The 27,096-nt window shown below is 45.3% G+C and overlaps 1 protein-coding gene across 2 annotated transcripts in view; it reads right to left on the bottom strand.

Moving 5' to 3' along the window:
• Positions 1–27,096, bottom strand: part of LOC144762785 (putative ATP-dependent RNA helicase DDX43) — a 989,943-nt gene that overhangs the window by 729,366 nt on the left and 233,481 nt on the right. For both annotated transcript variants that reach the window (XM_078648055.1, XM_078648054.1), the window contains exons 8-9: positions 16,316–16,426; positions 11,261–11,402 (exon numbers count right to left, since the gene is read on the bottom strand). In XM_078648055.1, the coding sequence (XP_078504181.1) occupies positions 11,261–11,402; positions 16,316–16,426 (253 nt within the window). The remainder of the gene's footprint in view (positions 1–11,260; positions 11,403–16,315; positions 16,427–27,096) is intronic.

The following is a 27,096-nucleotide window of genomic DNA, read 5'->3' as shown; positions in this document are numbered from 1 at the left end:
ATCGTCTATTATCTCCATAGTGAGAGATGCTGCAGGGTTTTTCATTATGGCTAGCCAAAACAATGCGGGACGTGCCCTTATCAAATCTTCAATGTAACTTAGTTTTAGTTGACTACGGCATATATATTGAGGAATGGAGATTGGTGCGCCCAGAAGCTTTCTGCAGAATCTGTTTTCCTCTAATTGGACACTAGAGCTTTTAGCAATACCCCAAACCTTTGCGCCATAGGTTGCTGTAGGTATGCACTGTGATTTAAAAATCTTTAAAATCTCTAAAATTGCCAGACAACTTTTTGGGCGGGGAAGACTGAAGATAGAATTGGTGGCCTTTGAGAACTTGTTCTTGCAAAACACCATGTGTCCAGCCAGGGGCACCCGACAGGGATGTCCCCTCTCCCCGTACCTATTCGCGCTGGCTATGGAACCTATGGCCGCCCGGGTGCGCCAGGACGCGCTTTATCGGGGCTTTGTATGGGGGGCGGGTCACACGGACCGCGTTGCCTTATATGCAGACGATGTGCTCTTCTTTATGACTGACTTGCATCGTACGGGCCCTCGCGTTCTTGAGATCATGCATGAGTTTGGTCTGGCGTCGGGGCTTTTTCTTAACCCACATAAGTCGACCTTGTGGGTGCTGGGGAGTGACTCGGTACACTGCCCATGGGCTGCGTCCCTCCGGGTGGTGGTCGAGGGCATGAAGTACCTGGGCGTCTTCCTCTCGGCCTCGGCCGCGGTGGCATGGGATCGGAACGTTCGGCCGGTGTGGGATAGGGTCCAGATGGACGTTAAGGCCTGGACCCGTATGCCCCTTAACATCTATGGGCGGTCGGCGATTTTTAAGATGGTTGCCCTGCCTCGGCTCCTCTACCAACTGCAGAATCATCCCTATAGAATCGACCCACAATGGTTCCGGAGTGTCAACTCGGTGTTGGGTAGGTTCTTGTGGGCCGGGGGCGCCTCTCGGGTGGCGCTACGTACCTGCTTTCTCTCTACATACAGTGGCGGCTTGGCGTCCACGGACCTCCTGTCTTATTACCAAGCCTCCCACCTCCTCGTGCTCAATGAGTGGTGGTATGGGGACCGTAGTGATCCGGCTTATGCTCTAGAGCACTCGTTGATGGGCGGAGCCACGCTCCACACATTGCTGTACTCGGCCAGGCGGAGGAGGATATTGCCGAGGGTCACTCAGGTGGTCTTCGCGGTCTGGCGGCAAGCTTTGCATCGTATGGGGTGGTGGGGCAGACTGACGGCCGAGACGCCGTTGTGGCATAATGGCCTGCTCCCGGCGCTGGCTTCCCTTTCCGGGTTTGGCGGCTGGGACGCGATCGGGATCTCGTCCCTTGGTCACGTTCTCTCCGGTACTACGCTTAAGTCCTTTCAGGACCTTAGCTCTGAATTCAATATGCCTAAGTCCCAATTCTTCCGGTACCTCCAGTTCCGTCATGCCCTTGGCCCGAGTCTGGTGGGCTTGGAGCAACTCCCTGATTTCAGTCCCATCGAGGCTAAGCTATTTATGGGTGACCTAGGCGACAAAAAGGTTTCTCAGATATATCGCTCCTTGGTTACACACTGTTCCCCTTCCCTCTCGTCGTTGAAGGCCTCCTGGGAGATTGATATTGGTCCCTTGGATGATGATGACTGGCGCGAGGCGCTTGAATCCCCCCGGGGAGCTGCTATAGCTGTCCGTCTCAGATTTATTCAGTTTAAGTACCTTCACAGGGCCTACTATACTAGAGAACGGCTGTGGCGGGCGGGCCTTATAGCCGCCCCGGAGTGTCTGAGGTGTGGTGCTGAGAGGGGGACGCTTCTCCATACTGTGTGGTCCTGCGGGAGGCTGACCAGATTCTGGGCGGGAGTTTGGGACTGTCTTTCGGAGGTGCTGGGGTGGGACCTGCCCCGTACCCCTAGGCTGGGTCTCCTTCATATCCTGGAAAATGTTGGGGGCAATGTTTACAAACGTCACCTGCTGCTTTTGGGACTAGTGGTGGCCAAGCGAGATCTGGCCCAAGCCTGGAAAAGTGTTCGTGCCCCCCCGCTGGGTGCATGGAAAGCGGGACTGGACTTCCTTATGGGCCTGGAATTGCCTGTCTTTGAGGCCAGAGGGTGTCCCCGGAAGCACTACAAAATTTGGAAGAGATGGGCGGAATACAGGGGTCTGCACCTCGACCCCCCCCCGCGGATCTTGATGATGTGTTGGCTCTGAATGTGGACCCCGTACCTTAGACTGTTGGCTGACTCCACCTTTGTTTTGCATCTTATGTTGCTACGCTGTGAACACGTGCACTGGGTTCGGGAGGGATAAGGGGTGGGTAGTAGGGGGGGGTGTAGTAGGGCGGTTGGGGTTGGGTGGTCTGGGAGGGGACTGGGGTATGTTTTTTATAACTCTGGGTTCACTGCTATGCCTTTTTCAATGTCTGTCGTTGACAGTCTCCTCCTGACTGTGGAGGGCTGTATCGCTTTATGCATGAACTCTTAATAAATACGGTTGTGAAAAAAACACCATGTGTCCAGACCAGGTGCCGTTCGCAGCAAAGACCATCCCCAGGTATTGGAAAGTGGCAGTACAAGTTAATTTTGGTGTCCCACAGAAATAGAGCTTAAGGTGTATTTCCTTGGCCTGCAGGACATTATAAAGGATTTCCTAGAATTGGTGCATAAGGCTAGACCAGTCATAAAATCAGTAAATCCCCTTACTAAAGTGCATAGTGCATTGGGGATGCGTCCAATTAAAACACGCATCATCTGCGTATAAAAGCACCGGGAGGGTTTTACCTTTGACTCTGGGTACATCATCGGTGAGTGTGATTAATCATTTATGCGGATTATTGATGTAAAATGATAAAAAAGAAGGGGGGCTAGGACGCACCCTTGCCTGACTCCTCTGCCAATATTGATATCATTGAACACCTCACCTCCCGCCCCCACCAATCCGGACCCGCGCCTTCAGGTCCGTATGTAGGTAGGCCAAAAAATGAACAAGGGTCTTGTCCAAGCCATATGCTAGGAAAATGGACCATAAACGGGACCTATTAATAAAATCGAAGGCGCAGGTCAGGTCCATAAAAGCTAAATAAAGTGGCGAGTGCTGTGCTATAGTGCATTTCCCAATGGTCAAGTTAAGATTTAAACACTGCGCATTTGTGCCTACTTTGCTCCTAAAATCTAATTGACATTGCTCTAAAATGTGATTATCCTCAGCCCAAGTTAAAATTGTATTATATAAAACTCTACCTAAAATTTTAAGGGTGTTATCTATTTGGGAGGTCGACCTGAAGCAGCTTGGTTGCGAGTGATCGCCCTTTTTAAAAATTGGGACGATGATGCTAGTGGACCATGCCTTTAGCAGTGGGGCGTTGGTTAAATTATTAAAAATGTTTGGCAATATCGGGGCCCAAAAAGCAGATTTAGGTTTGATAAGGTCAATGGGTAACCCATCGGGCCTGGGGCTTTATTGCCGACGCTCTGACATATGGCCTCCTCAACCTCTGTTATTAATATTGGAACCCCAGATGGAATCCTATGCTTAAAGGGGTCAAATTCTAGTGCGGGCGCTAGATAAATTGTGGAAAAATAACTTTCCCAGGTTGCACTTGTTATATTGCAGCTTATGGGAGTTAACGGCTGCCCCTTTGTTCTTATATCTTTAACACTAGTACAAAATGTATTCCCTTTTTTTAAGCTGGCAGCATTGACAAGCCCGTCCCAGTGCTCATTTAATAGTTCTTCCTTCCTTTTAGCAATGGCCAACTTATACGCCTGCCTTCACTTAACCAGTGAATTACTCCTTGGGTTATGTGACAGGGCCTTGGGTAACTGCCTATTAGCCTCTGAACACTCATGGTTGACCCATCTAGGTTTGCGTTGCACTGTGGTGGTAGGGTTGGACAGCAAGGATTTAAAAGCCCCACAAAGTTTGGTAAAGGCATTAATTACCTCAGGGTGTGGGTCCTGAGCCAACAAACAATTAATAAGGCTCAAGTTTTTCCTGACCATTGTACTGAATAAGTCTGTGTTATTAACGCCCGCCACACCAATCTTAGATTATCTGTGGATGGTGATAAACTCCTAGCACCACATTCTATGTTCGTCGTTAGGCCAAGGGATAATCTTAGCACTATTTGGATTGGATTGTGGATCCCACAAGTTGTGGCAATAATTTTTGCTAGCAGCAGGCTGACCTCTAAGACAGGGGAAATAAAAACAATCAATTGTGGATCAACAACCCCTCCCTTTAAATTTTGGCTCTGGGAGAAAGTTATCTTTTGCTTTGACAGGGATCTCAAAGACATTAATGAAGTTGTGATTATTCAAATGGTCCACTAATTCCTTGCCCCGTGGTAGTTTTGTCCACTGCTACATGGCTGTTTGCTTAGCCAGAGTGTGGTAACTCGGCTTAAAAATCGCCTCCCAGGCAGATTCCAGTTGGCTTAAAACGGTCTTTGGATTTTTGAATAGACGCAATAAAATGAAATACATTTATTAAATTCCCGTTTGGATTGGAATGGAAATCATTATTATAAAAAATATTTAAGAAAAAAGAAAGCCCCCCCTGTTAAACAATATGGCTTGGAAGTTATTATTATCAGTGAATATGGGTTTGATGCAGCCGCCTGCGGCGATGTTAATCCAAATTGATAGTCCATTAAATGGTCTACCATGCTTAGAGTTTGCTGCTAAAATATTATGACATTCAAACCAGTCAATAAATAAATCTATAGTAGCCCATAGCCCCAGTTTCTTGTAACAGGAGGATATCCTGCTCTCTTAGGAGTTTTAACCAGTCGGGTTGGTGTAACTTAGAATGCAGCCCCGCAACATTCCAGCTTAGAATGGGAAGGTCTGGGCTCGCGAAGACCTTTGTTAAAGTATGTGAGCTAGTAAGCTCAATTTTTGGAGGGAGATAAAATGCTTCAGCAATGAGGTCAGGGGGTTTCACAGATGGCGATAGTCCATCTTGGATATCCAACCTCGACAGGGCCAGAAACCTATTAGAAGTGACGGGTGGGGGCATCTCGTTGGAATGGGACGCGTAATTTGGCTTGTAAAAGTAACCTAAGGGTAACAGACAAATATTGGTGCTATTAAATGCAGTGGACTCACATACTCTCCATAAATGTCTCAGCAAGGATGGTCTATGGAAATTAATTACAATACAGTCCCCTTCAATGTTCTTTGTAGATGCACCAACCCACCCAACTCTACGTACCACGATAATGTCATTCATGTCTAATGGGTGGAGCCTCCTATTCCTCGATAGCCAGACCATGCATTTGTTGAATAATTGGTCTCATTCTGATCCCTCTTTAGGGTTGGTACACCTGCCACCAGCACATAAGGGCAGGCAGCAGGTGGCAAGCTCAGGACATCTTGATTTACTTTCAAGGGACTACTGCTGATAGAGGCTGAAGCATTGCAGCTCAATCTACCAGACAATGGGTCTGGTCTGCTCCATTAGGTCTATTGTGTCTGTTAGCACTGCCCAAGGTGGAGTTGGGCTGTGAGGTAGTAACCAGTTCAACAGTAGATGTGGTACCATGCCTGTTAGAAAGCGGTTGAGAACATCCCCTGGTTTGTCTACGTTTAGTGCACAAATTACTTGCAGGGGCTCTAACAGCAGGGGGTTGGGTATCATTGGTTGAAATACTCAGTGGCAAGAGACCCTCCACCTCCACTTCATCTACTACAATTTGTGCGTTCCCTGCTAATAGACCAGATCCCCCTATGAGTAGGGCCAAATTGTCTAAAGGATCCTGTAATAAAGCAAATTTTATATCTAGGAGTTCGGTCATTTGTTTGGTCATCATCGCAGCGGCAATATTGGCAATAGCATCCCCAATGTTCTCAAGATCCATTATCGCCTCAGTCTGTGTGCCGATTGAGCAACTCGGATTTGTATGTAGTACTATCGCAGGGGGATCAGAGATTTCAGAAGTGCCAATACTTGAAGATGGCTGTATCCAAGCGGAAAGACATGTTCGAGAGGGACCAGTACGGGTGGGATGTTTCCTTTTGGTGCAAATAGGCTTTCCACTCTTCCTTTTTGCGTTTGGCAGCTGGAATTCCCGCAATGTCTATATCAGGCTGTGTCTCAACTATCTCGAGCCCACTTATGCTCCCACTTGCAATTGGAGATATACAAGTTTCAGTTCCCTGGGGCTGTAACAGGGACAAGTCTTGTGCATGATTAATTGATATGCCTCTGAATTTGGCAATATCCGCTTGCCCCTCAATGCCTAATGTCATACACAGCTCTGTGAGTTCGATTTCACGCAAGACAATGTTGACCACCCTCCCAAACATGCTGTTGATACTATCAGTTATAGGGCGTACAGGTCGTAGCATGGTACGCTTTCCCATTGTGGCAACTCAAACTTTATTTAAAGTGATGTCAATTGCTAAAGTCACCGATGGACTTTTCAAAAGATGGATAAGTCAGCACTCACCCCATGTTCTCGCTGGTTTCCACATGCCACTTAGAGCTTGAAGGGTGGGTGGCCCAGCCCATCCTCCTCTGGTCTTGGACGGGCCAATGGCCTATGCTGCGGGAGCCGCATGGTGATTATACACGCCCTCATGCACGGGAAAACTAGTGGCGGCACCTCCTGGCGCTAGGCACTCTGGGGCTTGCAGTCCACCTCCTGGTGGTTGCTGGCGTTGGATGGCGTTGGCAGCTCAAGCGCTACAGGAACCGCAAGGTGATTATATGCGCCTCCGGGGGCAGGAAAACTAGTGGCGGCACCTCCTGGCGCTAGGCACTCTGGAGCTTGCAGTCCCTCTCCTCACTGCTGCTGGTGTTGGCGGCTCCCGTGCTGAGGGAGCCACAAGGTGATTATACACGCCTCCGGGTGTGGGAAAACTAGTGGTGGCACCTCCTGGCACTATGCACTCTGGGGCTTGCAGTCCACTTCCTTGCGTTTGTTGATGCTGGTGTTGGGGGCGTTGCTATTAACGCATTACAGGAAACACATCTCAAGCGTAGTGAAGACCACAGGTCACGACACAAGTCATACCCCCCGATATACAAATCGTCAACCACCACTAAGCATAAAGGAGCGGCTCTTCTTTCAAACTCTTCACTAAAATTTCAAATCACAGACAGCAAAACGATAAAGAGAGCAGAATAAAGGTCAGGAGGAACATTAAGCAGCAAGAGTGTCCAGCAGCCTTCATCTACACAGCCAACTAAGCACAATCTGACTTAATTCACTCCCTACTTTCATTATTGGCTGGGTTTGCGGAAGGGGACATTATCTTGATGGGTGACTTCAACCTTAAATGGGATTTAGCCTTAGATGGCCCACACCCCCACAGAAGACATACAGGTGCTTTCACCAAAGCTGCAAAACGAGCGCTTTGACAACTCGGTTTGATGGATGCTTAGAGAACCATTCACCCCATAACCCAAGACTATACCTTTTTCTCCCACTCCCATCACGCATATTCCAGATTAACCCTTTAAGTGCTGCCGTCGGCCAACGGTCGTCACGGGCACTACCTCCCCAGTGCTGCGTGCGACCGTTGGACGTCCATTCAGCACTGGATAATGGACAGCGCAGCACTGGGGAGGTATATTTACGAAGCTCCTAAGGTGTTAATCTACGTGTTCATTAGCCAATCTATACAACATACAATTACGTCTGCGAATTTTCATCCCATTGCACTCTCGGACCATGCTCCGGTTGCAGTTTCTGTGGAGTAGCACTCCACGAAATTCAGTTTTCGTAGAGGTTTCTTTCCTGCCGCTTCACGTGGGATAGTCTTTTTTTAAACAAAATCCGTAAAGCAATTAGAGACTACTTAAAAATTAGCAATCCCGAGACATTAACCTCTCCACAACATAGGACGCCTTTAAGGCAGTTATTAGAGGGCAATGTATTTCCCTGATAACCACCCTCACTCAGCAGAGGGCTCGAAATCAACTGACTGTTGAGGCAGAATTTCAACTGGTTAAGCATGCTCAAAAATAATCATCCACTTAAGTTTTACAAAGGAAGGTTTTGGCCTTACGAGGTAAACTCAATGTCATCTACACCAATAGGGCAGAATTAACCCTGCTGCATCTTAAAAAAACGACATATGAACAGGATAATAAGGTAGGTTCAGATCTGATGTGACAACTGCAAGACAAACAAGAAAAGAAATCCATAGGTGAACTACACAGGAACTCAAGGGAAGTCGTTAATACTGAAGAGGGCAAAGCTTGAATATTTAGAGACTTTTATAAGCATCTTTACACCTCAGATCCAACAGATGACACGGATCAGTTGGACTATTTGAAGGGAGTGGACTTGCCTCAGGTGTCAGCCACACAAAGTAAGTTCTTGGAAGATTCCATAAGGGACTATGAAGATCATAGTACCATTGTTGCTCTTAAATTACAAAAATCACACAGACCAGATGGGGCCCAATTTTATTGATTTTTGAGCTCATACTTGGTACCACAATTAACAACTTTATTTAACTATGTGGCCAGAACCTGCACAGTGACCCCGGCGTTGAGAAAGGCCTTGATCCCAGTTATCCCAAAGCCAGAGAAGGACCCTCACTTTTCTGCGTCTTACCAACCGAGTGGTCTGCTTAATCTAGACGCCAAATTCTAGAGAAAGATATTAGCCAAAAGGTTAGAAGATAAATTGCCGGAACTAATCAAACCGTATAAGTCCAGTTTCATCAAGGGACGACAGACCTGTGACAATCTGAGGAGGGTGATTCACTTGGTTGAAAAAAGCTATTAAAAAGCTTATCCTAGTTATGCTCCTGGCATTAGATGCTGAAAAAGCTTTCAACCGGGTAGGTTGGCCCTTCCTTTTCCATACACTGGATCATTTTGGATTTGGTGACAGATACTCAGCTATGATCTAAGCCAACTACGCCCCCCCAGCAATCCCGATTGTTGGTTATAGGGATTGCACTTGGGTACTTCAACCTGGAGCATGTCGCAAGACAGGGGTGCCAACTCTCCCCACTTTTATTTGCACTTAGATCAAAGCCCCTAGCAGCCGAAGTGGGTGCTGCGCCCTAAATCCAAGGATTGCCTTTCAGGTCGGAGGATCACAATATTTCCATGTTCTCAGATGATGTGTTATTGTCCCTCACTCCCCCCCCCCAGACATCACTGACAGCTCTGCAAACTGAACTCCGAACCTACGAACCGGTCGCTAGTAGATTCCGCATTAATCTTCATAAATCCTTTCAATTCAGCCTGGTCCTACCTGCAAAAGAGAGAGAAGAAATAGCAACCTCCACCCAAGAAAGACATCACTTATCTAGGGATAAAGATCACCCCCAAAGTGACTGACATCTAGAGCAAATTATCCTACTCTACTGCACCAGCTAAAGGCCCACCTCAAACATTGGGACCAACAATATTTAACTTGTCTCGGACATATTGATGCAGTAAAGATATGAGTGTTATCGAGACTTCTATATCTTTTTCAGGAGCTCCCTACTAAAATCAACTGGGAGCTTTTCTCCTCCTTCCACTCTATGATTACTAGCTTCATCTGGCAAGACTAGACTACCTTACAAGGTGTTTATGCTTCTTAGGGATGCAGGGGGGCTTGCCTTACCTGACTTTTCACCATATCATAAAGTGGCTCAACTGCAAGTGTTCTCCCAATGGTCAATGAGGGACTCAAACAAACACTGGCGCCACATGCTCAGAGCAGTGGTTAGCAGAAACATCTGGCATGTACTATGGAAACCTAACCAGGATAGGCCACCCAACATTTACCTACGTACTCCAACCAAAACCACTCTTAAGGTTTGGGATGGGTTGAATCGATATAATGGTTATGCAATGTTTCCTGCTACTTATATCTCTATACACTTTAATGCAGCCTTCAAGCCGGTACTACTGCAGGGACTTTTCGATTTGAGGCATGAAGGAGGTTGTCTTTCTACATCTGATCTCTTTCACAGGTGGGACATTCTTAACTTTGAGAATTGCCAATGTGGCTTTAATGTATCCACCTTTGAGCAATCTCATTACACCCAACTGAAACATTGGGCACTCCAACCAGAGATTAGGCTAGCAGCCACCAGGGAACTCTCCTCCATGGAGAAATTTGTTTGTAAGTCTGGGTGGCCAAAGGGTTATAGTTCCTTCCTCTACTCACTCCTAATTTCCACAACCCGTGCTTCCACTCCTTGTCATATGGCATCCTGGTAGCAGACACTGGGAACAACGATTACAATAGAACAGTGGTGCGCACTCTGGAGGTACATTCCCAGATTCAATCACTCACTTGCATTAAGTGAGGCTCATTACAAAGAGCTCTATGATTGGTAGTTACATACGGCAAAACTCAAGAAGATTTACCCAGACAAGTTTGAGCAATGCTGGAGGAGTTGTGGGCTATTGGGCGATTTTAGTTCTATTTGGTAGGACTGCCCACTATACAGCCATATCTAAGATTTTAGCATAAGTGAAAGAGGCACTAGGTTACCCTCTCCCACTCACTCGGGACTTTATTCTCCTGGGCCTACAAGAGGAATACCTTAAAAACAAACAGATGGAGACCGCTCCATTTTATGGTTGGGCTTTGGGGCAGCCAAAAGATGTTAGCCACAGCTTGGAAGAAACCCAATGCCTCCTCAATGTTCCAATAGCAGGCCCCACCTCTGGGCCTAACTATGGAGTGGATGCGGATGTACTCCAAGACACTCTGAAAACCTTTGACTTCATATGGGATCCCTTAGTGAGAAGTCCCTTAGTGCGATTTCTCTCTACAGGCCAGCCGCTTTACTCCGGTCTTACACATACTAGGAGGTTCCACTTCTTCCAAGTCTGAGAGCCCACGGAACAAGAACTGCCCCAAGACTTAGACTCGGTCTGACTACCCTCTCCACCCTGTTGATTTAGGATCCCCACAAGTCACTAGCCGCTTCAGAAATTCCACTCATGCATGTTACATTTTTTCTTTTTCCTTTGGCAGTGTTTGGGTGGGGAGAGAGGTTAAATTGGGAACTTGACTCACTGGAATCGTATGTGCTCCACGGACTGTATTAGTACAATTGCTTATTTGATTTTCGCTGAGGGGCCCATCTAATACGAATCTCTATATACCAATAGCACTCTCAAATGTAATTATGGTCTCATGCAATATTATCAATGTCAGTGTTTACTTTGTGCCTTACAAATCTTAATAAAGAAGGATTGAGAGGATAAAAAACCTACTAGAATGTATCAGCGTAGCCTAACATTTTCAAACAAACCATAAAAATATTTTAATTTTGTTCTGTAGTTACTGACACTTACCAGATAAGTAATGCTCTTAAGATTCACAAAGTTGTTCATTTGAAGATCATTTAGTCTACCGGGTGTAGCAATAACAATGTCAACACCTTTGTTAACTAAGTTTATTTGCCCTTTACGATCACCACCTCCATAGATGCAAATGCTACAGTATGAAAAGAAAGATCAACAACAAAGGTCATTTAGCAGTATTCAATGTAATGTTTGCATACAAGGAATGCTACTCACGTTAAATAACTGAGCAAAATAAATGCAACAGACAGAACAATTACTCCACTCTCAACTGCCCCTCCAAACTCCAACAAAATCCAACGATTCAGCCCATTCACCTGCCAAATCACAGACACTTTTCCAGCAAGGTGGCGTTAACACATGCCCAGAAAGTCTCTATTTCACCACAGTCTTACTAAGAAAAGCCTGGCTGTTATTCCTTATCTGAGCCCTTGGGAGCCATCCCTGCCACCCGAGGACAGCAGAGATCACACAGGCATTTACATATTTAATTCACACATATTTATGGCCATACATAGCATGCAAATACCGTAAATTATTATCCTCCCAACATTTCTTCAATAAGTGGAAGCAGTATAAATTGATATCCTATTGTAACCTGCTCTTAAGAAGAAAACGAATGAATGGAGGCAATTCAGTTTTCATGGTATAGTTAATTAAACCTCTTGGGAATAAAGGAAACCCAAACTTTTCCCCCCCCAAAACATATATTTCCAGTTTATTTGATCTTCTGAAGAAAATGCATGCATTTTAGTGGCATGTTTAGAGGCATGTACTGCAGGAGGAATCTTTCCACCTCCGTAATGATCATAATCAATCCTCTCCAACATGTCTGCGCCCCATTCTAAACTCCTTAACAAAAGTTTAAAAAAAAAAAAAACTTTATATGTGGGATAGGCTTACCCATATGACAGTCTCATTTTCAGTCTAATGTTTTTTCTTTATCATTCTTTTAAGTGAGATAGCTTGATAAGTTCAAAGAAACTCAAAGTAAAATCTTACTGTATAGAGAAGAACATACAGTTTGCATAGTTTTCTATGGGTGGCACAATACATGTTGCGGCCCATAGGAGAACCATGGTGTACCCACGCATTGGGTATCTCAGTCCCATATACTAGGGATTTATGAAGGTACCCCAAAATGCCAATTGTGGGATGCACAAAGTACTTACCAGTAAATATTGAGGGGAGAGCACAGTCACTAGGGTTCTGATTTGCAGGATCCCCGTGAACTACAGTCAAAAGATATTGACAGCATGCAAAAGTGGGGATATCTATGCCGGAAGGATCCTACTTTCCTACAGTAAGCATCTTGTAAAATTCAGCGAGGTCATGTTGTCTCGGCTGTTGAAGAGAATGCCAAATGCAGGAAAGAGGAATCATACAGAAAGACTGTTTACGCAGATATTTGTTCAGTCTCCTGAGGTCCAGGATGGGTCTCAACTCTCTAGATTTCTTTCAAATAAGGAAAAAACGGGAGTAGAATCCTGTACCCTTCTTAAAACAAGGAACAGTATTTATAGGCCCCCCTTGGCCAGCACTATTAGAGCTTCTTTCCTCAGTAAATAAAGACAAGGTGGGTGTGCTACTTTAGGAGGACTGTTTGGTAGTCTGTGCACAAACTCTAGGGTGTGTCTGTAGGTTACTAGGCCCAACACCAATTTGTCCTATGTTATATCCTTCCATTGGAGGAGGTAGTTGGAGATATTCCCACCCACACGGGCGGAAGGAGAGGATGTACCGGGTACAAGTCACTGCATGCGGACTGTGTCGGGACCCAGAGGTGGGGCTGGAGGTTGCGTTCAGCAGGCGCCATGCTTCTGGTAGGCTGTTGACTGTGGTTGTTGGTATACCTTATGGTAGGGAGGCCTATACTGGGATTGAGGCTAATAATGTTGGGGTTGCAGGAAGCCCCTTCTAAAAGTGTAGAAACCTCTTCCTCGAACTACTCGAAATGGAAAAATTTGGAACTGGAGAGTGCAGACGAGATCTGGAGGTGTCCGTGTCTGTCTTGATGGCTAGTAATTTATAGAAATCAAGAAGTTTGGCCCAAAGGGACGAGGAACAGGCAGGGCTATATACATGATTAAGAAAAGATTTGCCTGAATCTCAACTTCTTAGCAAGCTTTTATAATTTATGCTTTATAGCCAAACACGTTTCTGTATGTTTGAACCGGTATTTTATTTATACCTTTTTTACTTCATGTATTTATACTTTCATTTCGTTTTTTCTTTCTGTGTGAAAAGGGAACTGGTGCACAATTTTAGACAATACCAATATACATAAATTCAAAAATATTTAAAAAAACTCATTTACATTCCTCAAGTTAAGACATACTACACATACTACATCACAGTACACAATTATATACAATGAACTCAGTAAATTTGTAAATTCAAATAAGCTTTATTTCGGTTTTTGAGTTTAAAACCATAAAAGCAGCAAAAAGAAATACATACATGTATATAAAAATCAACAGTTCATTACGGATATTTAAAGCAAACTAAAACCAAACTAGTGCGAAATAAAAACGCATGGTAAACAGAGTCCCCTTTCACCAAGTGTTATAGTTCAATGCTCTGGGGCCAGGGTAAAAATCAAGCAAGTCCCAAATAGAAATAGGGCCATCTCCAATTTTGGGCTGGGAAAATCTTAAAAATGGGACAATGTTCCTGTGTTTGAATTTGATTAGTATCAGGTCTCCCGGAATGTCTTTAGGCAACATCCCTAGCCATCCCACCCTCCTGACGCTCAGGATTCCGCCATCTAGATCAGGTGGCAGCGGTCTGTTGTTATTAAGCCAAAACATGGCTTTATTCAGCAGATCCTGGCTTGTTTCATGTTTGTCCTGACTAAGTTCAGGGACCCCGGAGAGAACAGTCACATAGGGGGCGGCTTCAGGGGGTAAATTCATTCGGTGTCTTCTTTCTTGAGGGAGCCTAAGGGCTTTAAGAGGGGGGCGAGTGGGCTTAGAAGTAACTTTACTGCCGCTTAGGATGGATGTGCTGAGAGAAGGATCAATTGTTCGTTCTTTCCTGTGTTCGATGGACTTGGGGTTCACAAGGTTAGTAGAGAGGATAGGACGAGAGGGAATAACAGTATTTACAGGTGATGGTAGAATCCTTTGTACTATTTGTTCAACATCAGACAACCTATTTCCCAGATCCTGAATTTTTGAGAGCAGAGGTGATAAAGCCGTATTCAACAGTCGCTCAATATGGGCCAATAGGGTCGTTTGGAAGGGGGAAACAGAGTCATTTGAAGTGATCACTGTCTTAAGTGGCGTTGATACGCTTGGGTTGACGGAGGAAAAAGAGGGGCTACAACACATTCGGGCGGCATTTGGTGGGGTAACCTCATTGTGCCTTTTGCTGACTGGTTCCCGAAACGGTGTATCAGATAGAGGTAGGATTATTTCAGGGGCCTGGGGAGTGCAGTTTATGAGATCCGTATCTCTGTCCATTGTAGGGGAAGTAGAAATATCAGGGGCATAGTTTGTGCCACACAAGGCATTCAGTTCTTCCCAGACAGACATAGTAGTTTAGTTACAAAAAGGGCCCCAATAAGTCACTAAACAAATCACAACGCACAAGAAAAGGGTAACGTGTCTCTATACCTCATCTTTTGATGGGGCCAAGTGGGGTGGCCCGTCCCGTCCTCCTCGGGTCCTCTGAGGGCCACAGAGGGCCCGCCCTTTGCCCGGGCTTAGCCCGCGCGCGGTCCCCGCGAGGCGGGGGCTCTGGCTGGATTTGAGCGCCTCCCGGCGCGAAAATGCGGGTGGCGGCTTCCGGTTCCACCGCAAGGGACGCTGGGATTTGTAGTCCCCCTCCGCACTGCGGCCGCGATTGAATGGCGGCGGCGGGAGGGAGACGGGCAGCAGCTATGTCCCCAACGCAGGAGACGAATGCAGAGTGCAGGTAGGTTGCCCCCGAAAACAGGATCCTCCTGGAAGGTCACGCCCGCTCAGCCGGGGCTCTGGCTGGATTTGAGCGCCTCCCGGCGCGAAAATGCGGGTGGCGGCTTCCGGTTCCACCGCAAGGGACGCTGGGATTTGTAGTCCCCCTCCGCACTGCGGCCGCGATTGAATGGCGGCGGCGGGAGGGAGACGGGCAGCAGCTATGTCCCCAACGCAGGAGACGAATGCAGAGTGCAGGTAGGTTGCCCCCGAAAACAGGATCCTCCTGGAAGGTCAAGCCCGCTCAGCCGGGGCTCTGGCTGGATTTGAGCGCCTCCCGGCGCGAAAATGCGGGTGGCGGCTTCCGGTTCCACCGCAAGGGACGCTGGGATTTGTAGTCCCCCTCCGCACTGCGGCCGCGATTGAATGGCGGCGGCGGGAGGGAGACGGGCAGCAGCTATGTCCCCAACGCAGGAGACGAATGCAGAGTGCAGGTAGGTTGCCCCCGAAAACAGGATCCTCCTGGAAGGTCACGCCCGCTCAGCCGGGGCTCTGGCTGGATTTGAGCGCCTCCCGGCGCGAAAATGCGGGTGGCGGCTTCCGGTTCCACCGCAAGGGACGCTGGGATTTGTAGTCCCCCTCCGCACTGCGGCCGCGATTGAATGGCGGCGGCGGGAGGGAGACGGGCAGCAGCTATGTCCCCAACGCAGGAGACGAATGCAGAGTGCAGGTAGGTTGCCCCCGAAAACAGGATCCTCCTGGAAGGTCACGCCTTCAATATCATAGAATTTTAGAAAAAACATCTATATGTCCAAAAGGGCACAAATACATTAATCATATAATTCATCAAAGTAGATGCTCTTATGGGCATATAGATATTTTTTCTAAAATTCTATTATATTGATTCACTCACTGTATAACCTGCACTTTAGGTCATAATTTGTTTGCTTATGGAGTTCATTGTATATAATTGTGTATTGTGATGTAGTATGTATAGTATGTCTTAACTTGAGTAATGTATATTGGTATCTTCTAAAATTGCAAGGGCCACAATGTGATGCCATACATTTTAGCATTCAGTACTTTGTTCGTAACCGAGCAGCAATTAGTTTAATCAATAAATTCTCGTCTATTCTAAAAAGAGAATTACCTTTTTGTCCCTTTATAGGTATACTTCGCACATTCTGCTTCCACTTGAAGTGCCAGCTCACGGGTGGGCGCAAGTACCAGCATGCCAGGTCCACCACGCTCAGCTTTGGGGCTTAAAAACAAATATTTCATGGAATACTGTTTAACAAAATAGGCAAAAGGGTTTACTTAACAAGCACATGGTCGACAATTGAATAGAAATTTCTGATTAAGTTAATAGCAATAAGGATAAGTTACATACCTGTAATCCCAGTTCTCTTCCAGGGGTATACTCAAAGTCATAAGCACTGAATATTCCCACCCACGTGCAGGGACTGCAGAGAATATACGAAATACATATTCATACAGATGCATACACACACGGATATACACATATATATATATATATACACATATATATATATATATATATACACATATATATATATATTCACAGAAAAAACCATAGGTTATAGACCATATATAGTTAGGAATTAGCATTTACAAAACCTTGAAAATTCACTGAAAAAACCATAGGTTATAGACCATATATAGTTAGGAATTAGCATTTAGAAAACCTTATTTTACTCACACAAAACCATTGAAATTCCATATATAGTTAGTTGCACTAACTATATATCGCGCACCCGCAATCCACTGCTGATGATGTCACATATTACATCATTCATGACATGGTCAGTGACATCACTGATGACATCACTGATGACATCTCAAATGACATCACTGATGACATCACTGATGACATCTCATTTGACATTACTGATCACATCACTGATGACATCATTCATGTGATGATACAATGAACCTCTTCAGACTCTAATATAACCTTAGATACACTCAGTGTAAACAGACACTCACAGACTGTCACTCATCCATGGAGTTACTCACACACCTAGTCAGTCTTGCAAAGAATCAATCACACCTCGATTTCCTCAACTATATAGTTATACACACCTTACTTATTGGAACATATAATAACACATATTTACTCTGTTATACAATCCCTGATACAAGTTCACAATAATCCATACAGCCACTCACACATTCACTGGCTCTTATGCACAGTTATTTATATATGTCAACTATCACATGTACTGTGTTTTACATATGTACTTACTTTGACATGTAGCACTGAGATATCCATTCACTCACCAATACACTCATGCACACAGTCAACCGCCCATACAGATGTTTCCACATGCACTTTTGAACCCATACATCTAGTGAATCAACTGCTCACACATCTATGCACAGTCATACACCTCCCAGACACCCACACACACACTCAGTCTCCCATACAAATACTTGGGCAACTAATCAATAACCCATATAGTTAGTCATATAGCTAATGATCAACACATGCATCAGATTACAAAACAACAGACACAATGATGCACAATTTAAAACAGTTTAGTCACTAACCCATGCACTCAGTGAGACACATTTAATCACTCACTTATACAGTCAGTCATGCACCTACTAAATCCTTCATCCAGACACTTATACATCCACTCATTCTTCAATATGTAAGACATTTTAACTTTACAGAAGCATACAGTCACTGGATGTTGTCATCAGTGATGTCATCAGTGATGTCATTTGAGATGTCATCAGTGATGTCATCAGTGATGTCACTGACCATGTCATGAATGATGTAATATGTGACATCATCAGCAGTGGATTGCGGGTGCGCGATATATAGTTAGTGCAACTAACTATATATGGAATTTCAATGGTTTTGTGTGAGTAAAATAAGGTTTTCTAAATGCTAATTCCTAACTATATATGGTCTATAACCTATGGTTTTTTCAGTGAATTTTCAAGGTTTTGTAAATGCTAATTCCTAACTATATATGGTCTATAACCTATGGTTTTTTCTGTGAATTTCATTGGTTTTTTAACAGCTAATATCTGTAGCTGTAAAATGTATTCTTCTTTAAATCCAAAAATATATTTTATATGTTTATGAATAATTTTTTTTTAAAATATTTTTTTTTCTTCGTTCCCGCTTCGCGAATCGGGAAGCTTCCCGTTAGCTGACCTTGATGCCGCGAAATAGACCGCGAGCCGGTAAACGTTTCTTTACCGCAAGTGCCGCGTTAGAAAACAACATCGTGACGCCTCCCGTCCGCATGACGTTCCACGTTGTCGCGTGATACGTCATATGACGTGCTACGTTAGCGAACTGGTACGCGAAGCGAGTGCCAAAGCGCAGGTTTCTGGAAGCAAACCGGGAGGCCCTGCAAAGCGCTTAACGTAAACACAGCAAGTCATGTGACTTGGTAATAACACTTTTCATTGGTTCATTTCACTTTTGGTTTCCTAATGATGTAAGACTAGGTCATATAATCTAAAATGAACACTTTTGATTGGTTGAGAACTCTTGTTTTTCCCAAATGATGAAAATCCCTCCTTCTTTCCTCACTCTGACTTTCATCATTGTGAGAGAAAGACCCTTTGTGATCACTGAGCAATGGCTTCTTTAGTAGCTTCAGCTGGTGCTTCCCCACCACCTCCACCACATCCAAGGAAGAGTGGACCACCTGCTCAAGTTGTAATTCAACAAGAAGAAGAAGAAGAGGAACAGGAGGACGAGCACGAAGAGAGGCAGTTTTTGCCTGAGCAGCCCAAGACGTCTCACCGGAAAGAAAACTTCATTTGGCAATTTTTTAAAATTCCCAAAGGTCAGAAAAAAGTAAATGCAAGATACGTAACTTGCCTTATATGTCAAGATAGACTGTCCAGAGGGACCGACAAAAAATACAGTTTCGGAAACTACACAATGCATCGCCATATGACTAGGTGGCATCCTAACAACTACAGTGCTGCACAGTTTCGGAACGACCTAGATAATCTCCCTATTATGGCCAGAAGATCTGTTGTACCGGAAGTAACGGGACCAGAGGGCAGGGAGATGGTGCCAAATATACAAATGAGATTTGGTGAAGTAAAACACACCTGCGTATTTTGCGATGGATTCATTTCCTACGGAGAAAGAAGCATCACTCTGATCAACAGAGCTATTGACTATCATATGCAAGTTTGTCCGAAACGCCCAAAATAATAAATACTTCTTTTTTTTGTTTTGTTGCTCCTGTTGAGCCCTTTACAATGAATCGTTTTCATTGCCCCCTCCAAGAAAAACCCAAAAAAATATAAAACTGTTCCGAAAAATTCAAAAACAGTAAAAAAATGTTCAGAAAAAAAAAAAAAAAAAAGTTCTTTTCAGAACTACCTCCCCGTTATTAAAAAATTGGTACAATATTTGGAACTGTGCCAACCTCTATTTCTCTTAGTTCGCTTCCTAGTTCGCTCGCTGGTACGCGAACTGGAAGCGAACCAAAAACAGTAAGTATAAGGGAAGGAAACACACACTTATGTTAAAAGAAAGACAGCTATAGGGGAGTAAACTAGAGATACTATTACCCATAATCCACTACTGATGATGTCACATATTACATCATTCATGACATGCTCAGTGACATCATCAGCAGAGGATTGCAGGTTTTTTGGCAACATGCCTTATCCACGGTTTAATAACGCTGCCTTTTGCTTTATATAAGTTTTCAAATTGTATGAAATATATACCAATAGGTCTTTATGAACCTTTAGGTAGTGCTTTTGTTCATGAGGTCTGGTCGCTTCCATACACATACAGATGCTTCAAAGATGATCAAGAAGTTTATCTGAATGGAGAGGAATGCACTGAGACGCCAGATCATTCACTAATGTGTAGGCACATACAGTTACACGATTCATGCAACAAACACCGACCAAATATGGCTTGCGTGTTGCAAGGCACGCCAGTTCCTGCTATCATCCCCACGTTCAAGTTGTTGGAAAATGGTAGTTATTTGATGCTCAATAATGAAGATTGTTCTGAGTTAATTAAAAGTATTCCTTTTATCGTAACAGTAAGTGAACGGGTTATTTGCTGCAGAAATGTTCTATTTCCTCCCACACATGAACATAGGGAGTTTTCAATCTGGCCAAAAATACCAACCTTGGGACACGTTTCAACGGCATGACAAGAATAAGAGCTCTTTTGTCTCAGAGAGAGGTGGCCTTGAGTTCGGCCCGTGAAACTTTCGTACTTCACATAGCGAACACCCGTACACAGGTTTGCCTTTCAATTTCAGCAACATGTTTCCAACTATCTTTAACGCATCCTCCACAAAATCCCTGGCACACTTTTTTAAAGTTGTTACCAGTGGTCTCGTGACTTCATTTGAGAAAATCTTTGGAGTCATCCCTGCTCCCTTTCATTGTATTTTCTGCACTCTGGTTCGTGGATTGGCATTTTTACTTGCATTACCAGCGGACGCTCTTGTGCTTTTTTACATTTTTAAATATGGATGTCCCTCCTATGCAACCTCCGACCCTGCAGCTGCTGACACTGTTCCGCAATCGCATGCTAGAATATTATGGCACAATGCCGTTGGCGATATTAAGCACGGCATATGGATTATCTTTTCGATTCTCCTACTTCACCTGTGTCCAGCCTGTATTTCACTGCCTGACCTGTGATTTCGATTGGGCCATTGATTTGTGTCTCTGCGGACCGGTTTCTCCTGACGTCGACTTTAATCAGCTGATGACTCCTATCATTACTCACGAGTTGGTTTGTCCTGGCGAAAGGATTATGGCTGTGGCATTGATGCATGGACTACTTGGTCCCTGGAATTTACTGGCGGCAGCACAGTCTTTCTTGGAACACAGCTTTCTTGAAAACCCACCGAGCTGTCCTCTGATGGTGATAGAGGATCCGGTGCTGGGAGAGCACGTATGTTCTTTTCCGCTTTTAAATTGGATGGCTGAACTGTTTTCGGATGAAGACGGTGACTTCCTATTGGAGGCTGTTGCAGCTTATTTTGCATACACAGTTATGTCATAGACCTTTTTCATGTTTGATATGCTGAGTACTAGCATTTCATTGACAATTCATTGACTTATTTGTCAAGTTTTTATTATTTACCTTGCCTATTGGCTTAAGACTCGATAAAGTACTTGGCTGTTTTATTTTTCTTTAGCATTGAATTTTCCTAGTTTTTAATGCTTTACCTTGCGGACCGTCCACATATAAACTTGCAATCTGCTCTCATGAGATGGCACTTCTATTATCTTATTCAGTTCGTTTCCGGATCATGAGGAGGTGTCATCTAGGTCCTGGATATCTTTACACCGTGTTAAGTTAGCATGGGCTCATTACCGGTTTAAACGCCATTTTTCCTTTTTTGCAACTTCTGCACACGACACTTAGTTGTTGCTTTAGCTTTCCACCTAGTAGTTCATCGTGGTTTACATGAGAATAATATGTTATTGGTCTACTATCTGCTTTACTTGTTAAACTATATCTGTACAGCGAGTGCTAAAGTTTCAAGAACAACACGATACAGAATTTTTATGAGGTCTGATCTCCACGACTTCATACTCATAACATAAGTGCAACTTCTGCCAATTCTGGGCATGAGGCGGGTTTTATATTGCTTTGCCGAACACACATACACAACAGTTGATGCGGTTCACATGAAGAGAGAGCTGGTGTATGCTGATGTGATTTCTTCAAATCTAAGACACTAAAGTATGGACACGCCCTAAACCAACACAAAGAGACCTTCTTAGCAAATAATATAATATGTGTATTAGGGAGGGTGAGATATAAGCAGCCGCGGGCCGTGGAGGGAGTTACGATGGGGCAGGGAGGCGGGGAGGGGGAGAAGCAGGGTGGAGCCCTCTCTACCTTGCCCCTCCCCCTCCCCGCCTCCCTGCCCCACCGTAACTCCCTCCACGGCCCGCGGCTGCTTATAAGTGTTGCTAACTCTTATTCATTTACAGCATGTTAACATACTGTCACCATTCGCTTTTTATGTACTAGTAACTATGCTGGTAATTTTGCTACTGATAATATGTGTACTTTTATTATCTAAGGTACTACGCCTGAGAAGACGGCATTAGTAAATAAACATTTCAAATACACATCTGTTCTTCTTAACTCCATGTTCTGGTTTCTAAGAAATCTATAACGACCGACTGTTCATGAGTTCCACGTATCCTGAGGTACTATAAGTTCATATTCTGGATTGTCTAAACATTGAGAGTTTGTTATATCCAATGTGACACTGTACCTAGCTTGCTAAATAGTTTTTGATTACTAACGTGAGTTTTGGGACACCCTAATTCGCCGAGGTTCCAATCCTCTGTCCACAGTTCTGTGTGAGAACAAAAACCCTGCGACAGGGGCACCCCCGACCCTTGCTGGAGCTTCATCACACTTGCGATACAACTCCAGCAATGCGCCACCTTTACGGCACAGATACATCACGCATCTGTGCTGTTTTTGCCCCATGATGCGCCGCATTGTAAATGCAGCACACCATAGGTGACGGAACAGCGGCACAGAATGACTAACACATCCCTGGTGATGCGCCAGTCATCATAAATCTATCCCTATGCTTCTTATCTTGTTAGAGATGAACCGCCATATGTATCATCAAAGTTATTTGCATTTCCTAAATAGCGAACTTTAAGGAATAAATAGCGATTCTTTACCATTCCTAGTTTGCGATGAGCTATTTGCTAATTAGCCGAATGTAGCCCAATGAAGCCCAATGTAGCCCAATGTAGCCCAAAGATGGCCGCCAGACACACAAAAAAACAAATGTAGCCCAAATATCAGCCAGATGTAGCCCAACTATAGCCCAGTGACAGAATGACCAATCAGCTTCGCAAACCTCCGTTACGCGAAGCGGAGCGCTGTTACAGATATATATCTTTTTTTGAACGTTAATTTCTCAAAATCCACTGGAGCACATATATTGAGACCTAGCAAAGGCACATCGGGCTACCAGTCCCTAATATTTTGCCAAGTTTCGTGCAAATCCATTCAGCCGTTCAATTATTATTTTTATTATTTTTTTTTGCCCCGCGGGGCCCTTTTAAAACCTCCACATCAAACCTAGGGGGTCAGCGAGGATCTACTATGCCCCCTTATAGTTATTTCCCCCTTTGTTTTGACCTCCTCTTGTCTCTCGATCCTACCGAGAGACAAGATGGCGGCCGCTACGGACTGTTTGGAATGTTGACAGACGCCGGAGAACCAATCAGCTTCGCTTCACAAAGCTCCGTTGCGCGAAAAGTCCGCGAACCAGAGCGCTAACCGGTCCGCTGTTACAGATATATATCTTTTTTTAAACGTTAATTTCTCAAAATCCACTGGAGCACATATATTGAGACCTACAAAAGGCACATCGGGCTACCAGTCCCTACAATTTTGCCAAGTTTCGTGCAAATCCATTCAGCCGTTCGGGCTAAAAGTGAGGCCAACCGCCCTATGGAAAACTCAATGTTAAAAACACGTTTTGGGACCCCCCTTTTTTCTCGGCCCCCACTGGACGAACCCCCCCCAAATTTTCAAGGGCTGCTCAGAAACAAAATGTGCCATTTTCCTGAAAATTTCAGCCAATTCCGTCCACAAACGCCAAAGTTATTAGACATAGAATTTTCAAAAAACCCATAGAGAAAAAATCCTAACTATATATACCTACTGGCGACCGCCAGTAGGTAATATACACATATATATATATATATATATATATATATAAAACGTACCAGTTGCCTCAAAAAGAAGAACTCGGAGGCCAGAGGGAGTTCAGGAAAAAAGTTCGTTTAATAATCAGGTACCCAGTGGCGGCGAATGCATTTCGGCTCAGTTAGCCTTCTTCAGCACCCAAACACTGTGGCATGGCCTCCCCCGAGTGTCTCCTCCTGCTGAAATGCTTAGCAGCACCTGAATCTCCTCCACCTTAAGTAGTCGACACACCCTATGTAGTTCGTGTAGATAAAGGAACCACAAGTCCCAGAATGCACAGTACCGGTCAATCAAGTCGGGTGGCGTGGAGGAGTGAGTAGAACAGTAGGTTCGTGTTGCAGAGCAGGTAGGTGGAGGCAGGCGCGCAGTCATGGAACCTAAGAATGTCCACTGCCGTTTCCCTTGGTCCCTCGTACCGCTACAGCCGGAAGCAACACACAAACGATCCGCTGGGCAGAGGCAGTCAATGCGGACTGGGCTACCAAACAGGTAAAATACCTTGTACTCCCCAATGGTGCTGTGCGTGTTCAGGAGGTCACCGGAGCTTTCGATTCCTCAAAAATCTTAGTGCTGCAAGCAGCGTGATGCCAAACTTGGTTCCGGGACACTTGGATGTATCGGGGCCATCTATTCTGCGTCGTAGGCTGGCTCAGTATACACACACACACCAAACAACGAGTTGCCCACAATTGAGATGCCACACAACGAGAAGCTTTAGACCGCCTTTAATCGAGGAACAGCAGTGCAGTAGGAAAACAAAGTCCCCCTCACGAGTGAAAGCCCTACGCGTTTTGAGCACTCCCTGTGCTCTTGTTCACGGGCTAAGAGTTAATAAGCAAAGCGGCAAACTCAGAGGACCATATATCTGATAGAAAGTCCCGCCCAGGTGGGCGTATGCACACCGTCATTCTGGGTCTTGTAGTACCTCCGAAAGTGAAATCCCAAGTGGGTGCCGCTCAGCCTGATGTGACTCAAAGTATTACCCCAGTGGGTTGAATGGGGGCAAAGTGTCCCGCCCTGCTGCTACGTGATCGTTCCAAAGACCGGCACTTCTGTTCTTCTGCATTTGGAAGTTTGTCCAAACACCAGTTCCGTTCAGATGACGGCCGGGTCATCTCCGCGACCTGGGCCAGGCCGCCATAATATCCAAACAACGAGTTGCCCACAATGGAGAGGCCACACAACGAGGATCTTTAGACAGCCTTTAATCGAGGAACAGCAGTGCAGTAGGAAAACAAAGTCCCCCTCACAAGTGAAAGCCCTACGCGTTTCGAGCACTCCCTGTGCTCTTGTTCACAGGCTAAGAGTTAATAAGCAAAGCGGCAAACTCCGAGGACCTGGGTGGGACTTTCTATCAGATATATGGTCCTCTGAGTTTGCTGCTTTGCTTATTAACTCTTAAAATTATAGCGATATCTAGAGACGGAGTTGTACACGCATATGGAGATCCATTCAATTAAGAGCGCGAGCTGCATGCTGATTGACTGTCAACTGTCTGTCAACCCTCGAAACCAGGAAGTGTTGGCGGCCATGTTGTGCCTCGGTAGAACCGAGTCACAAGAAAACAGGGAAACAAAGGTGAAAAGGAAGAAAAGGGGGCAGGGTAGAAACACCCTGACCCCCTAGGCCTGCTCAGGGGGTCCCACAAGGACCCCCATGGCCCCAAAATATATTTTCTTTTGTTGAAAAAAAAATCGCTGGGTACGCGTACACTGCTGATCCCCCCCAAAAAAATTAAGGCACCACTCTGCAAACACGCCCCTGGCGTGTTTGCAGAGGGGGAAATAATTCCCCTTGAATACTGGTGGTCCCTTGGGGCCAAGCAGCCCACCAGGAACCTCCAGTATGCGTTAGGGGGCTTCGTGCACAGACGTGTAAAGAGGCCACGCCCCTTTTTACACCTCTAGGCAAACGCAGCCCCCTGGCGCATACTGGAGGTTCCTGGTGGGCTAGTTGGCCCCCAGGGACCCCCAATATGCAAGGGGAATTAGTTCCCCCTCTGTAAACGCGCCAGGGGGCTGCGTTGCAGAGGGGTGTGAAAAGGGGCGTGGCCTCATTACACCTCTCTGCAATGCAGCTCCCTGGCGCATACTGGAGGTTCCTGATGGGCTAGTTGGCCCCCAGGGACCCCCAATATGCAATGGGAATTAGTTTCCCCTTCTGTAAATGCGCCAGGGGGCTGCGTTGCAGATCGGAGTAAAAAGGGGCGGGGTCTCATTACACCTCTGTGCAACGCAGCCCCCTGGCGCATACTGGAGGATCCTGGTGGTCTAGTTGGCCCCAGGGACCCCCAGTATGCAAGGGGAATTAGTTCCCCCTCTGCAAACGCGCCAGGGGGCTGCCTTGCAGTTCCAAATACCGCAGCTTTAGCCATAGTTCCATAACCCCCCCTCACGAATAGCATACTGTTCCACTGAAAGAAACTCGCACTGCCTTCTGCTACAACCCAATTGTGCCCGCTATAAACAACTGGAAGCAACTCAATTCAAATGAAGCACTAGACAAGAGTAATATACTGCATGAACAAAAGTAACTACCTCCTGGAAAAAGCTAACACTCACAGAGAACGCAAGAGTAAGTAAAGTATGTGCAATGTAACAGAAACAACATGGTTATCTTAATGCTTGTGCACTCATTATTCAGAAAATCAATAAGGACATATAGGGCCCGGATGAGATCTGTTTCAATGATCATTGCTTATATCCTTACAAAACGTAAGCAGTATGGTTTAAAAAGACCACATCCCATAACACCATTAAACGTTTTCTACTCCACACATCAACCCGTTATTGAAGTACCTCCAGGAATGGTGCACTTCCCCACCTGGGGAAAATAATGCTGTTTAAAGAAAGGCAAGAAAACTAAAGTAGTGCCTCACTGGCAAACCCTGTAAACTGGCACTAATGTGTTTGGGTGTGAATAAGCCCAATCTGGCTACTTTGCGACCACTCTGTCTTGCTTTATTTAGGTTTTTATTATTTTGAACCTTTTTTTTTTTTCCTCGCTGACCCCAGGCTGTAACGTGGAACCGAAACATTCCCAAAAAAGAGGACATTTCCAGCAAAAGTATTACTTCTTTTTTGGATCCATTTCACAGGGGAACAAATTAAGCAGAGGAGAGTAAAGAGGGTAAGAGCGGGTTGTTTGAGTCCAGGTTTTAAGAAAGTGGGGGGCGAGAGAGAAAACAGCACAGG

The sequence above is a fragment of the Lissotriton helveticus genome, chromosome 6 (genome assembly GCF_964261635.1).
Source record: "Lissotriton helveticus chromosome 6, aLisHel1.1, whole genome shotgun sequence".
Lineage (NCBI taxonomy): Eukaryota > Metazoa > Chordata > Amphibia > Caudata > Salamandridae > Lissotriton > Lissotriton helveticus.
Note: the sequence above shows the minus strand (reverse complement) of the source record. Positions and strands in the feature narration are given on the sequence as shown.